The sequence below is a fragment of the Lepisosteus platostomus genome, chromosome 12 (genome assembly GCF_059453375.1).
Source record: "Lepisosteus platostomus isolate fLepPlt1 chromosome 12, fLepPlt1.hap1, whole genome shotgun sequence".
NCBI classification, from domain to species: Eukaryota; Metazoa; Chordata; class Actinopteri; order Semionotiformes; family Lepisosteidae; genus Lepisosteus; species Lepisosteus platostomus.
The window spans coordinates 40,435,356-40,448,338 of record NC_142622.1 but is presented as its reverse complement, the minus strand read 5'-3'; the positions used below and the strand labels follow the sequence as shown (position 1 = coordinate 40,448,338).

The 12,983-nt window shown below is 34.3% G+C and overlaps 1 protein-coding gene across 3 annotated transcripts in view; it reads left to right on the top strand.

The window, feature by feature from the left end:
* Positions 1-964: 964 nt before the first annotated feature.
* samd12 (sterile alpha motif domain containing 12) overlaps positions 965-12,983 on the top strand; it is a 119,861-nt gene continuing 107,842 nt past the window's right edge. Inside the window, exon 1 of one of the 3 annotated variants that reach the window (XM_088601906.1) lies at positions 965-1,125. In XM_088601906.1, the coding sequence (XP_088458032.1) occupies positions 1,113-1,125 (13 nt within the window). In that variant the 5' untranslated portion in view covers positions 965-1,112. Of the gene's footprint in view, positions 1,126-1,340; positions 1,795-12,983 lie in introns of those variants that run through there. The other 2 variants (XM_088601904.1, XM_088601905.1) reach the window with 2 other exon arrangements.

Below are 12,983 nucleotides of genomic sequence, written 5' to 3'. Positions count from 1 at the left end.
TGAATCAGCAATGTTAACCATCATGTCCACTCTGCTGCCCTGGAATTTTTTATTTTAATCCAAATCAGAAGTGGCTGGCAAATCTGGTTTAGCAGGAAACAATCATGTTGTTGATGACAAGTTTCAGTCAGACATAAAAAAAAAGTTCAAGATGTTAATCTGTGCTAGATTCACCTTGTGTCAGTGCCTTGTCACTTAAGGAATGTGATAGGACTAGTTTGGCTCATTTATGACAAGGCTTATTTATAAAAAGTATTTATTTTTTGCTTTGTTGCCAACAGGATGACATTTTACTCCTATATTTAAATTTTCAATTCAAAAATAAAAAATGCTACAATACTTTTATTTCATCTAAAATATGCTGATATTTTATGTTTTGAGAAAGTACTATGAGCTGTAAATAATACTCAGTAGCCAAAGATCATCTCTAAAGATCATCACTTTTTCAATGACAACAAACGGGTTTGTTTTTTTTTTATTTCCAAGTAACTTAAAGGCATCAGATGTTTATATTTAAATATATCTGTTTATACAGTACCATACAGTGTACGCAGAAAGACTGGTTTTCTTTTTGCAGGTCTGTCCAGCCTTCATCGACTGCACATACTCCAAAGTCTCTGTAGTTTATTTTAAGGTTGTTTTGTCTATGTTGTAACACTTTAACCTACCTACCACCAAATGTCGTCATAGCAAACACAGATACGGAGAAAGCGCTTCCTCCTTTTTTACCTTTAAATTAGCAGCTAAGGAATCCAAATGAATTGTTGCATGGGTGTTGTAGTGTCGTCATCTACGAAAACCTTATGTATAAGAACTATAACCAAAACATTTATTTTGCGTAAAATATTAATATCACCTACATTTTCAGTCGTTGAACAGTAATTTAACACGGGGCACATCAGAATTGAAAAATCATTCGCATTTCGTACAGGCTGTAAATAGGATAAACTACAACCCCCACAATTCTTTGGCACAAAGGCTCGGTTTGTGCAGTGCAGGTTGATTTGTCACTGGCTGCGGATGCCCAGAAGCAAAAGATTGGTATAATGCATTGAACTTCTGATCTATTGCCACCACACGAATAATGAATGAAGTAAAGTAGGAGTGACAGAATGGCTGTTGAAGGTAAGGACGGATTGTAAATGTCAGTCTTCAGCATTCGGGTATCATGTCTTTAGCAACTGGGGAAAATAATGCAACGATAATATCCACCTGAAAACTAGTTGACTGTGATTGGTTAGTGCTACAGTCGGTGCATGCCGTACAGTAGATCATCACTGAGATATGGAAATTCAGTTCTGCTCACAGAAATAAATAGGCGCTGTGTCAGATTTTAACTGGTCATGTGGGTAGAGCAATATGCTTAGTTAAAGAGCAGAAACTAACCCTGAACATAACCGCTGCCGTCTTCACATGTACTTGTCCAATACTATAGGTGGTGTAAAGCTATCCAAGCTGTGTTCATTTTTACTACAGAAACTGTGCTTCTTCTGCGAAGAGACAAGGGTCGTGTTATGCGTTCGGATAGCGAAAATTACTACTGTATGTGACCTGCAGATACCCTTTACGTGTGCCCGAGAGTTGATTTCTCCCTTGGTTTGATGCGCTTTTATATGCCATATGTTGCTAATAGTGGACTGAAATAGACTTGTTACAGGACGTGCATGTCTTTGGCACTACTCTTGCAAAGAAGTCAATTGTCAGTGTTTGCAGTATTGAGCGTGCTTGGGATGTTGGGTCAGTCACACCACCTACAAATCAATGATGGTTTTTGGATACAAAATCAGACGAGAGGTAGGCATTATGTGCGGTGCCAGATTTGTGCAAATGTAATACTGTTGTAATTTTGGAAGCAGGTTCTGTGATAAGGGACAGCTTTGACAATATACTGTATAGTGCTGAGTGTAAAACCTTTTTGCGTATTTCAGGAGTCTGAAACTTTTTTTTAAGTGTCTTTGATATTTTGCTGAACATGGACACTACTGTATATTTTAAGTTGTTCGCAGTGGAATGTGGATATATTTTTGGATGTTGTAGTAGTGACCCTTTATTTTAATAGCCTTCAGTTTTCCCAGATGTCTAGCATTGTCAGGCTAGATAAATGAACAACCTAGGAGATCTTCAGTTTGACCTCTAATTTAAGGTCAAGTAAATTTGTACAACTATTGCTCAATCTGGAATTTTCCAACGTTTGTTTTATTAAATCTCCATTATGTACAGTAAGTCTTTAAAGTGACTTGCTAATTTGACTTTGTATAAGGCTTAAGAGATATGTATAATTACATAACAAGGTACTGTACTTGTGTCCTAAAGGGTTAAATGACCATGACATTTACTTTAAAGTTCTTTCAGTTTATTAAATACTCTTCAGTATAAACAGTACAGCATGTATCAGATTCCAAAATTTATTTTGCAGGAAATCAAATAACATGCCCATTGCAGAGCAAGTGTAAGCACTTCAAGTTTTAAAAGGCTCCTTTTCAGATTGTATTAAAGTATTAGTAAATGTCTGTAAATGTAGTTAAAATAAACTTTCTAAGGGCAGTGGTAAGCATCGCTGATGCCCAGGGGTACCATCTGTGTGGAATTTTTATGTTCTTCCTTTATTCATGTTTCCTCTGCAGTAATTCCTATGCAACTGTAAAAAAGTTAAATATAGTCTTACTTTTCTGTTGCAAAGATTTAGTAATTTTGTCCTTCTAGAGCTTACTGTCTTGTTGTGTTCTGTGCACTTTTAGAGTAATGCCATCAGCTTTAATGCCAATCCCGTCACACTGGGGAAAATGGACATTTAAGTTCCAATGATATAAATAACAATGCCTGTACTGTATGTATCCTTGATCTCACCTTTGTTTCAGAATAGAGCTCTATTTATCAATGCTGGATTTTCTGTTGCGACTGTTCTGGAAAATTGCCTTGAATCTTTCACTAACATTACACTAGTCACGGTTTTGCTGACTGTGTTAGACAAGGAATGTAGGGCAGATATTAAACATTAAATACAGTTAAGCATGGAGAGATATTTTGAATGGGTGGCCTCTTTCTAACTCACGGGAACAGTGTGCTGTTTTTCCCTATTCGCTTAATATAACTGTAAAAATAAGTATTATGTCTGGAAATGTCTTTACTTTTTATTGTACTTCTCTTTCGTAGATTCCTGAACATACTTCTTTAAATCACTGTGACGTAAAATTATTTACAGTAAATGTGGCTCATCTTCAAGAGGAATTTTACATGTTTTTAAGAGGGACATTTCTGTTTTTAATTTTAAGCTTTTGTGTCAAAACTATGCTCTTTTATGAGAAGTTACCATGTCTTTGTTTTACATTTAGTGTTTAGTTTGTTGAGAGGTTTATCTCCCTTACCTTCTTTGTCTGTTTGGAAGGAAACTTTTAGAGAAATGCAAGTAAGGTGGGCAGAATCATGATAAAATATTGATTTGTATGAAAAATGGCCAGCTGAAGATAAAGCAGAAGACACATTTTCCCAGTTTTGCTGCAGATGTTTTTTACACTTTGGGAATTCTACTGTACATCTTTATTAATGCATAGCCGTAATCGCATTTCACATGAGTCTCATGTTTATAAAAAAATATGGGATTTGCACTTTTCCTTTTTTCCCCTCATAGCAGTTTCACCCTATATTGTCTAAACAGGAATGAGACCAGAGAATAAGAGGTACCTCAAACCCTCTTCTTAATGTAATATATGTATGGTTGTTCTTTTGCCTGTATTCAGTGGTATTACCATTCATTCTGAAGAGCAAATCCTTTCCCTACAAGTCGATTTACTGAGAATATTATGTGGTTTTGATCAATTGAGAAGCTTCTCTACCTTTATACAGTAAATGTGCCTTCTGGAATTTATTTAATCCCTTCTGTGTACACTTGCAAAAGCAAACTAAACATTTTTTTAACCTCAGTGTTGTACTGAAACCATTAAGCAGGAGTACACAATATTATGGCCCCAAATAGATTATGAAATACAGTATGTCCAAATCATGTTATCAAAATTACCTTTCACAAGGAATGCCATTTTATGAGATACTCCAGAGGAGGTCAATATTTTGCATAATAGTACGCAGAGTGTCATCGAGAGGTATAGAAATAATTATCATTGTCCCAAAAAGTGACCAAAGCAAAAAGCAGAAACAAATCAAATTGAAACAAAGAAAGAAATGGTGGCTCAGAGCTAAAGGCTTATTAGTAGCCTTCAGTATCTAGAATCTAGCCATTCTAATTATAATATCACAGACCACTTCATAGCAAAGAAAAAATGAGTTGGGTTTACAATACACTACTGTGAGGTGAGGATTTGCAGCCTGAAAAATTGAAAACATTTAGAATAGGAACTGGTCCATAAACCTGGATCAGAAAAGACCGTTCTTCTGATACTAATGGTCACTAATGGGTCAACGATACCACATTTCTAAGACTAAACAGTGTGTGGGATGAGAAAGACACAAGACATTATGACAACTGTGTGTGGAGAATAGTACAAAACAGGTGATAAAGTGATTATTTGAGGTAGTTTTGCAGAGAGAAAGTAATAAAGGCACAAAATAATTCCATTCCCTAATATCACAGTCAGAATATCACATCTCAGAATATCACCACACTACTCTCAGAAATGAGATTGAGTACTGAAAAACAAAACTCCAGTAGTTGATATGCAGTACTGAGAAAAAGCTTGTAAACCCTCTAAATTAGTCTGTATTCTTGTATATTTAAGATATAAAATGTGATTATTTTTTCATGAAAGTAGAAAGCCATTCTGTTGTATCTTTTACTTGTATATTTAGGGTCATTATCTTCCTCCATGACCCACTTTTGGCTCAGCTTCGTTTGACAAATGGGTGGCCTGACATTTTCCTGTAGAATTTGCTAATCGAATGCTGAATTCAGGGTTTCATCTATGATGGCAAGCTGTCTGAATCCTGAGGCACCAAAACAACCCTGAACCATGATTCTCATGTTCAAGATACATACAGTACAGTATCCATGGCTAATTCAATTTCTCTGTCAAAAAGATTACAACTCTTCTAGTTAAGCTGCTTTTTGCTTCACGTCACAGCTGTTGGCTTCTTTATCTTACCAATCTTTCAGGTAGTGTTTACAGTTAAAGCTAACACTGGTCACTAATTTTATGCTGCTGATATAAATGCTTATAGTTGCACATTTATTTCTGAGAGTTAATCGATCAGACATCTGTCTGTATACTTTTCAACAGAACAGAGATGCTTGTGCAATAGTCACAACTCTGATATTTTATATAATGGTGATAAGTTATCCTAGAAAACATTCTACATTTAGAAGGCAATTAATATATTTTGCTATAGTGTGATCTAGTGAAAACAAATAGGAGTGCTAATCGTGGTTTAAAGGGGGGTAAGTCATTGTAAAATAAAGTGGCAGGCTGTTCTAGCAAGGGACCATAATAACCACTGACCTGACACTAACTGGGCATTAGGTCATTAATGGGGTTATTATAGGTAGTTTATGCTGCGTTCTCAAATGGGGATAATTAGTCTGTTGATAAAAAGAGCCCCATGTTGTTGGTTGGATGCTTGGGTTTAGCTCAGGGAGGCTGCTTTGGAGTCTACTTTGAAACAAAGCTTCCTGCAGTCCCCACGATCGCCAGCGTTGTTTTTATCCGTGTTCAAATCCCTGGAGTGTTCTTGTTTAATGATGGGGTCTGTCACGATGCAAAACACTGTTCATGTCAAATAGATAGTGAGATCCACCGAATTCAGTCCCAGTATCTGTCCTCTTAAAAGTCTAAATAACAAAATGGGTTACATAATGAGCTTCATTAAAATCGGAATTACTGCTGCGTGTGCAGTCTCCTGATTTATAATGCAGTTACCCTACTTTTTTAACCAATGCAGAGCTAAACTATTTGAGTATGAGTGGCCACAACTATAATGTTGCCTGTCTTGTTTTCAGGAATGCTGTTTGAGAATGTAAAGAATGTGGTTTCTCTTATCTAAAATCCTTAGTCATTTTGTCAACATTAATAAGAAGTACAATAATAATACAGTAGTGCTACCTTAGGATATTGAGAAAGTGGTGACATACTGAAAGTGTAATATAGACAATCTGAGAAAAGCTCTCCAAAACAGGAATTGATATTGAGGTAGCCAACTTGTCCATAAAGGCCTTACAAAAAAGCAGCTGGTATCTATTTCATATTTGTAAAACTAAGTATATGTGTTTAACAAAATGGAATCTAACTGCCTTTGTAAAACAGGTCTACATAATCGTGTATATGACCAAAGAACACTTGCAACACTCGGTCAATAGATAAATAGATAACCTTTATTAATTATGCATTTTAAAATCTCAATTGACCTGGAAGTCAGGAAGTGGACCTGTTTCCAATAAATGGATATTGAACATTGAACAATGAACAGTCAACATGGCTAAATAAACACTTTTTAATCAACATCTTAATAGTCACGGTTAAACAATTCATTTACCTTGTTGCATACTTTGTTTAAGCTCATTTCATGTGTTTGTTAATATTAAATGAATTCATATTGAATGTGAATGAGACATAGATCAGTATGTTAAATCCTGAAATGTAAATCAAACCAGTATATCCATGACAAGGAAAAGTGGGCAGATGAGTACACTGTACAAAAAGCAAAAATGTTATAATCATGTCATATCAAGTTTAAAATATACACTTATAAAAGCAATCATAATTAAATAACCCTTTGAGTGTTAGAAGTATCCTGAAAATACATCCAGTATGTTACTTTAATCTTACACAAGATATGAATGTCTCTACCTTTGGTGTTGTTACTGTATACAGTATGCATCTACTTTTCTTAAATAAAATAAATCAATAATATGTTCTCATTTCTGAATAACAGGAATAGAGAAGACCATATTTTACAGTAGTCCCCATATTCACATATTCTAGTTCTAGGTTTTCTCAGTTTCACCTGCTGTATATAAAGCAATTGACAAAGCATCACATGGAAGATATTCTGAGTTTTACAGTTAATTACCCACAAGTTGTAATAGCTTTACCTTGATAATGAGTGATAAATGCCTCTTTGGTGTATCTGCAATGAATACAATTGCCACATTTATAATTTGCAGAAGGCAATGATTTCAAAGGGACATTAAATTGATTAGAATATAAGTTTTATTTTCTAAAACCACTTTATCCAGTACAGCGTCATGGGGGATCCAGAGCCTAACCTGGCAAGCAACAGGTAAAAGCAGAGAATGGGACACCAGTCCATCGCAGGGCAGACTAACAAACAGGGCCAATTTTCCAGGAGCCAATTAGCCTACCAGCAGGTCTTCGCACTGAAGGAGGAAGCTGGGGCGCCCCAAGGAAATCCAATCGAAAACTAAACAGAGATAGGGCCCCAGAGCTGAGAGGCAGTAATACCATCCACTGCTCCACCATGCCACCTGACCTTGACTTTTTTTTTCTTTTTTGAAAAAAAAACAACAATCAAAGGCAGTTGGCTTTTACAGGGTCTGCCTTCCACAAGGGCAGTCTCCAAGATTTACACTCATAAAAGCATGCAATGGCTGTTGACGTCCAGGTGGTTGTACTGTATTTGAAGCCTTTTCAGGTTCTTATAACTAAAGAAAAACACTCAAAAACCCAATCATCTTGCCTGCCCCTTATATCAAACTATTATTTGAACCCATGTGAGAATATGCTGATTTACACTTCACCAGTAGTCTAATCAAATTATATAATCATCACCCTGTGTGTATATTTACAGTAATTAGAGGCCATTTTTGCAGGCTCTACTTGCAGATCAAATTGCAGTAGTTTCGTTTTCCCAGCCTGTTATATTGGCTATTTACTGAGTGAATTATAAGAAATAATACAGTGTCCTTTTCAATAATATTTAAGACTTTTCAGAGAAAATGTACACAGTGTTCAATGCTGTGTTGAGGGAGACATTATAGTACATTACAGTACAGTAATGATTCAATATCAAGGAGAACAAATAATATTTGTTCTGGCATAGGGCCTTTTTTATTCATTAATTTAGAAACATACAGCTATCTTTCAAGTATGAGAATGTCATCTCATGTAAAACCACTGGTTTCCTTATCAGTGTCTAAAAATATATAACCAACATCTGTGATAACGATCAATTTATACCTTTTCTGAATAAAAACTAAAGTTATTTATTTCAATTATTCAATTATTGCTGTAAAAAAATCCCAGACTCGCCTTGTTTTAACCATTTATCTTTGTAACGCTTTTTTCCCCAACAAGTTAGTCGCTTATTGTAACAAATGTGTTTGCTCCAAGGCAATTTACTTTAGAAATAACATAATTAACATAAATATTGCTTGACTTATTAGGCTGTGATATTATTATGATGTTTATTATAATTATAATTAATATGATTATTATTATTATGTTTTTTAGGAAAAGGTGTTAATTTATCTGTATTTATTGTTCATAATGCATTCATTTCAAACTGAAAAAATTCTTAATAAGAATGTTTTTTAGTATTTAGGTGGACAAATGTTTTGCTTACCCTAATGATGGGGGTAAGCTTGGTCGAAATGTCAGATTTTATAGCTAATGAAGTTGGAATCTTTTTAATCATTTGAGTATTGCACTGTTTTCTTTGCTTAAAATCAATACAATGAAAGAGATGCAACTCACAGATAGACTTTTCTGATAAATTAGATTTAAAACACTCAGAGGCCATTTAAGTGTTGATGTGTCGGTGAACAATTGCTTTGCTTTTGCTCCTTCCGTAGTGTAGTAGAATAAATGTGTTGTGAAAGTATTTTACAGTATTAAAATATGTATATTTCAAACTATGTCATTTAAATATATAAAATATACATTACTATATGTAAGAATTAAAATGTTCTAATAGTCTTTTTTATCTTGATTTTTTTAAAATGTGCTGTACCTATTAAAATTGTTTGTTCTTCAATTCATCTTCTGAAATTGTTACAAACCTATTTTAAGCTGCGTTGACAAAAACATTGAAAAGCTGTACCAGTACTCAGACAGCCCAGAAGTAGTGTTTAAGCATCTATTCAAGTGTTTAAAATGTACAAATATGCAGTGCTCTTTGAATGTTTTGGAACCGCAAATGTAAAACGTATTTAGTGCTTTTAATCATGAAGTTAATATGTATGACACGTACTGTATAATATTCATTTTATTTTTTGACAATTATAAGCATACATTTGATCATATTGGAAGTACATTTGTTATGTACAATGTATTGTCAATACAGACAAGTGCGCTAGTTTAAGAAGCTGCCATGCATGTCTGGGACATGAGATTACCTCTACTCTGCCTTACCAATGAGGAGGTGTTCTTTGGAGCAGTGTCATTCTTTCTCTACAATTTAACTTTCAAATACTTTTAGTAAAGCTTTATCCTCTTATGGTCTGATCTGTCCATTAAACTTTGTTCCAAAACTCCTGGATCATCTTGTACAGTACATCTGAAAAAATGCTGAAATCTTAATAACCTAAGTCAGAGGTTCTAGTCCTTTTTCTTCAACAAGTGTCAGGAAACATAATCACTATACAGCACATCATTTGGAGAGATCAAAACGCATCTGATCATTATTTTGCTTTTTAAAGTATCTCTTGCTCTGGTTGTTTCTCAGTCTAGATGAGAGGGTTCAGATGTGTATATGGGTTTCTTTTAAGGGTCATATTTCTAAAAGAGATTCAAATTAAATGTGCAAACTTTGAAATAAAACATCAAGGCATCGCACTGTCAGTGATGATGAAAATAGCCATTCCCGTGAGTCATTAATCAAGTTAAGAAATACTTGAAAATTAAATTCTATAATTTTACTTGACAGATTTTAGATTTCTTTTGTAAATTACTGTTTTTTAATTAATATTATATATTAAAAATAGATAATTGTCACTCATTGTCCTCCAGACATTTGCAAGTCCTCTTGCAATTGAGAACACCACTGCATAGCACATTTACAGACTTGATTTCACAAGAAGTCTTTAATGTGATTCCCTGTGCTTTTAATCAAGGTCTCATCTACTGTGTGAAACTTTTGAAAGCCTGCAATTTCTTTGTTCCAGCTGAAGCAAGTTAATTAATGCTGCCACACTGACATTATATTTTCTTGCTTATCTCCCCTTAAAGGAATATTATTGTAAGAACTTCAAAAAGTCTGTTACATTTTTAATTCACATCAGTACTTGCTTTCTTCTGCAATGTTATACTACTGTTGCTTTCTTCCAGCTACTGAAACTTACTACTTAGTTGCATACAGTAGACATTAAGGTCAAAGTCAAGTAAAAAAAAATCATTTGAAGGTCTTCTTTAGCTCAGCCGGCAATACCCCTGTTTAGCAATGCCTGTTTAGCTTTGTCCAATCAAGCTGTATCTGACTTGGAATAACCAGTTGGTTCAAGATTACAATGGTGCAGTTCTGTAGTCCATTAATGTAGAGCATTCCTTCAAGCCTGGGAATGTATCTAGCTGCTCTTCTGTGGACTATTGTCTTCTCAGATAACATTCCAGAACAGCAATATCACTTTATTAATGTGATAACCAAATTTGTAGGCAATATTCTAAATGTGGTCTTACTGGAAAGTTATCAGAATCCTGCTGAAACTCTAAATATAACAAATCATAAGCTCTGTTTGTATCCATTACAACTGTTGCTTGTCAAAAATGGTATTATTTCTTTCTTTTCACTATCTTATTAACCTTGACCTCTTTCAGGCTCTGTGTCTGTAAACAGTTTGTGGATATCCAAAGTACATCAGTTTACCGTAATCAAATACTGTCAAAATCAAATGTTGCTTTTATTTATGGTTCTTTTCCTGCTAATGGTAATATTTCTAAATAGGATTACCATTTCTGTGAGTCATTAATCAAGTTAAGAAATACTTTAAATTTGAATTAAATTCGATAGTCCTGATGACTGGATCTTGACATTAATCTCTAAAAATAGCAGTATTTCCTCAGGATAGTATTTATCCTTAGGCTGTGTACAGGGATATGCTGAATTATAATTAATTATGAATGTGATTGAGACAGTTTGAAGTAGTGTGTTCATCTTTCTTTTAGAGACATCCCAGTGAATTTGGCTTGTCACTCCAATCACAGTAACTCTACTTTTTCATCCCTACCATGTACAAGAACAGATTGAGTTCTAATGAAACACGAACAACTAAGAGTTTTGGAGGAATTGCTGAGCTGATACTAGATGTCTGATGTAAATTTTACATCAAAGCCAATGTGAACTTTCAAAGACACCCCATATTTCATTTGTGACCAATCAGGTGGATATAAAGCCAACTAAAGCAATAGATGTTCAGATGCAGCTTTCTGTTGTACATTACATAGCTAGAACAGAGATGCTCTCTTTCTCTCATCATGTACAGTATATTAGTTTTGTTTCTATCATATCATTAATAGTTGCACAACCATCCAGATTTTCTCCTGCAAATGCAAAAGAGAAAAATGTGAGGTCTCGTTTTATGGTTAAAAGTGTAATAATATACTTTCTTGTACCGTTTTTAAAACTGTCTACGAATTTTAAACAGTAGCTCCCGAGTGTTGAAAATACAGTATGTTCTTCTTGTTCAGGGTGCAGTGGTCCTCAGTTGCATTTTGCTTTGAATTGAAGGCAATGTGGTCTGAACTCTAACTTGGGTTTTTAAGCTTGAAAGTAGAAATGGTTTCTGTAGTTAAACATAGCAGGGCCTGAAAGCTTTTAACAAAGCATTTTACACACTGGATTGTATTATAGTAAATGTGGACTATTTTCAAATGATCAGGAGTAGAACTCACAGAAAGCTCATGTATTTTTTCATGTACGTGACTAGACAATTTTCAGCATGTGAACAGTGAAAAGCAAAATTAAAGGAATCTTAACTAGAGTAGCTCTTGCAACTCATAGAGAACAGTAATACAACAAGATGATTTTTGAATCCCTACTACTAGCTCTTTGAATTTTCTTGGCATAGATTTTTCTGAAATAGCACAGTAGGACCTTTAAAAAAATCCATCACAAACCAGCCCTGGCTTGGTCTTTTGCCTGACTGTTGTAACCTTTATTTCCAGAAAATTTAAGTGTCTGAGACAGCTTTTACCACTCTTTTTGTCCTGAATGGTGGCCTACCGACATGAGTCTGAAAAGCAGAAACAGAAACCAGGGGCTTTAACTGGCATTAACAATGGCTCAATTTTAATTTAAGCAGACTTTGAGTGGAAAAAAAAAATTGGAACAAAAATGCAGTCTTATTTTAGCTTCTATAAATATTAATTTCCATGAAGCACACAGTGTTAAGTACTCATATTCATGGCACTAGCAATTCAAGCAGAAAGTATTAGTCACAGTCAATCTTAATACCTTAAATGTCATTAAAATATAATAAAGGCTTGACCAAAAATTGCCTTTTCCAGATAAAGAGAGAACACATTTAAATATTTTCTTGCAATGCCACAGTATAATGACTGATTAAATTAATATATTGTTCAATATTGGTTTCTAAGTCAGTGTTAAGCTTTCAATAAAGATGCTGACTTAAATCATTCTATTTTTTTATTGTTTGGTTCAGTTAATCATGACGACGTCATAATTTGGATCACCTGAGTTCAGCTGCCGTTAAAAAATTAAAACAAATATCTTAGCTGTCATATAATCAAGGTTTCTGTTATCTTTATTCTTTAAATGTGATGTTATGTTTTTGATAGGCATGAAAATGATCAGTGACCTGTATAAAATGGAACAAATATGTTTGACAAATGTTATTCATTACAACCATTTACATCAAATGCAAAAGAAGAACATGGAAATGAAGGTAAAAGTAGTTACGAAGTTCTCAGCTTTGTTAAGATCACTAAAATTATAGGACTGTAAATACAGTATATTAAAACCTTGACAATTTGGGGTTTTAGGTGTTTAATCTTTGCAGCAATATTTTTCTGAAGTATCCAAAAAATAAACACTATTGTTGTATAGGACATAAGATTACAGAGATC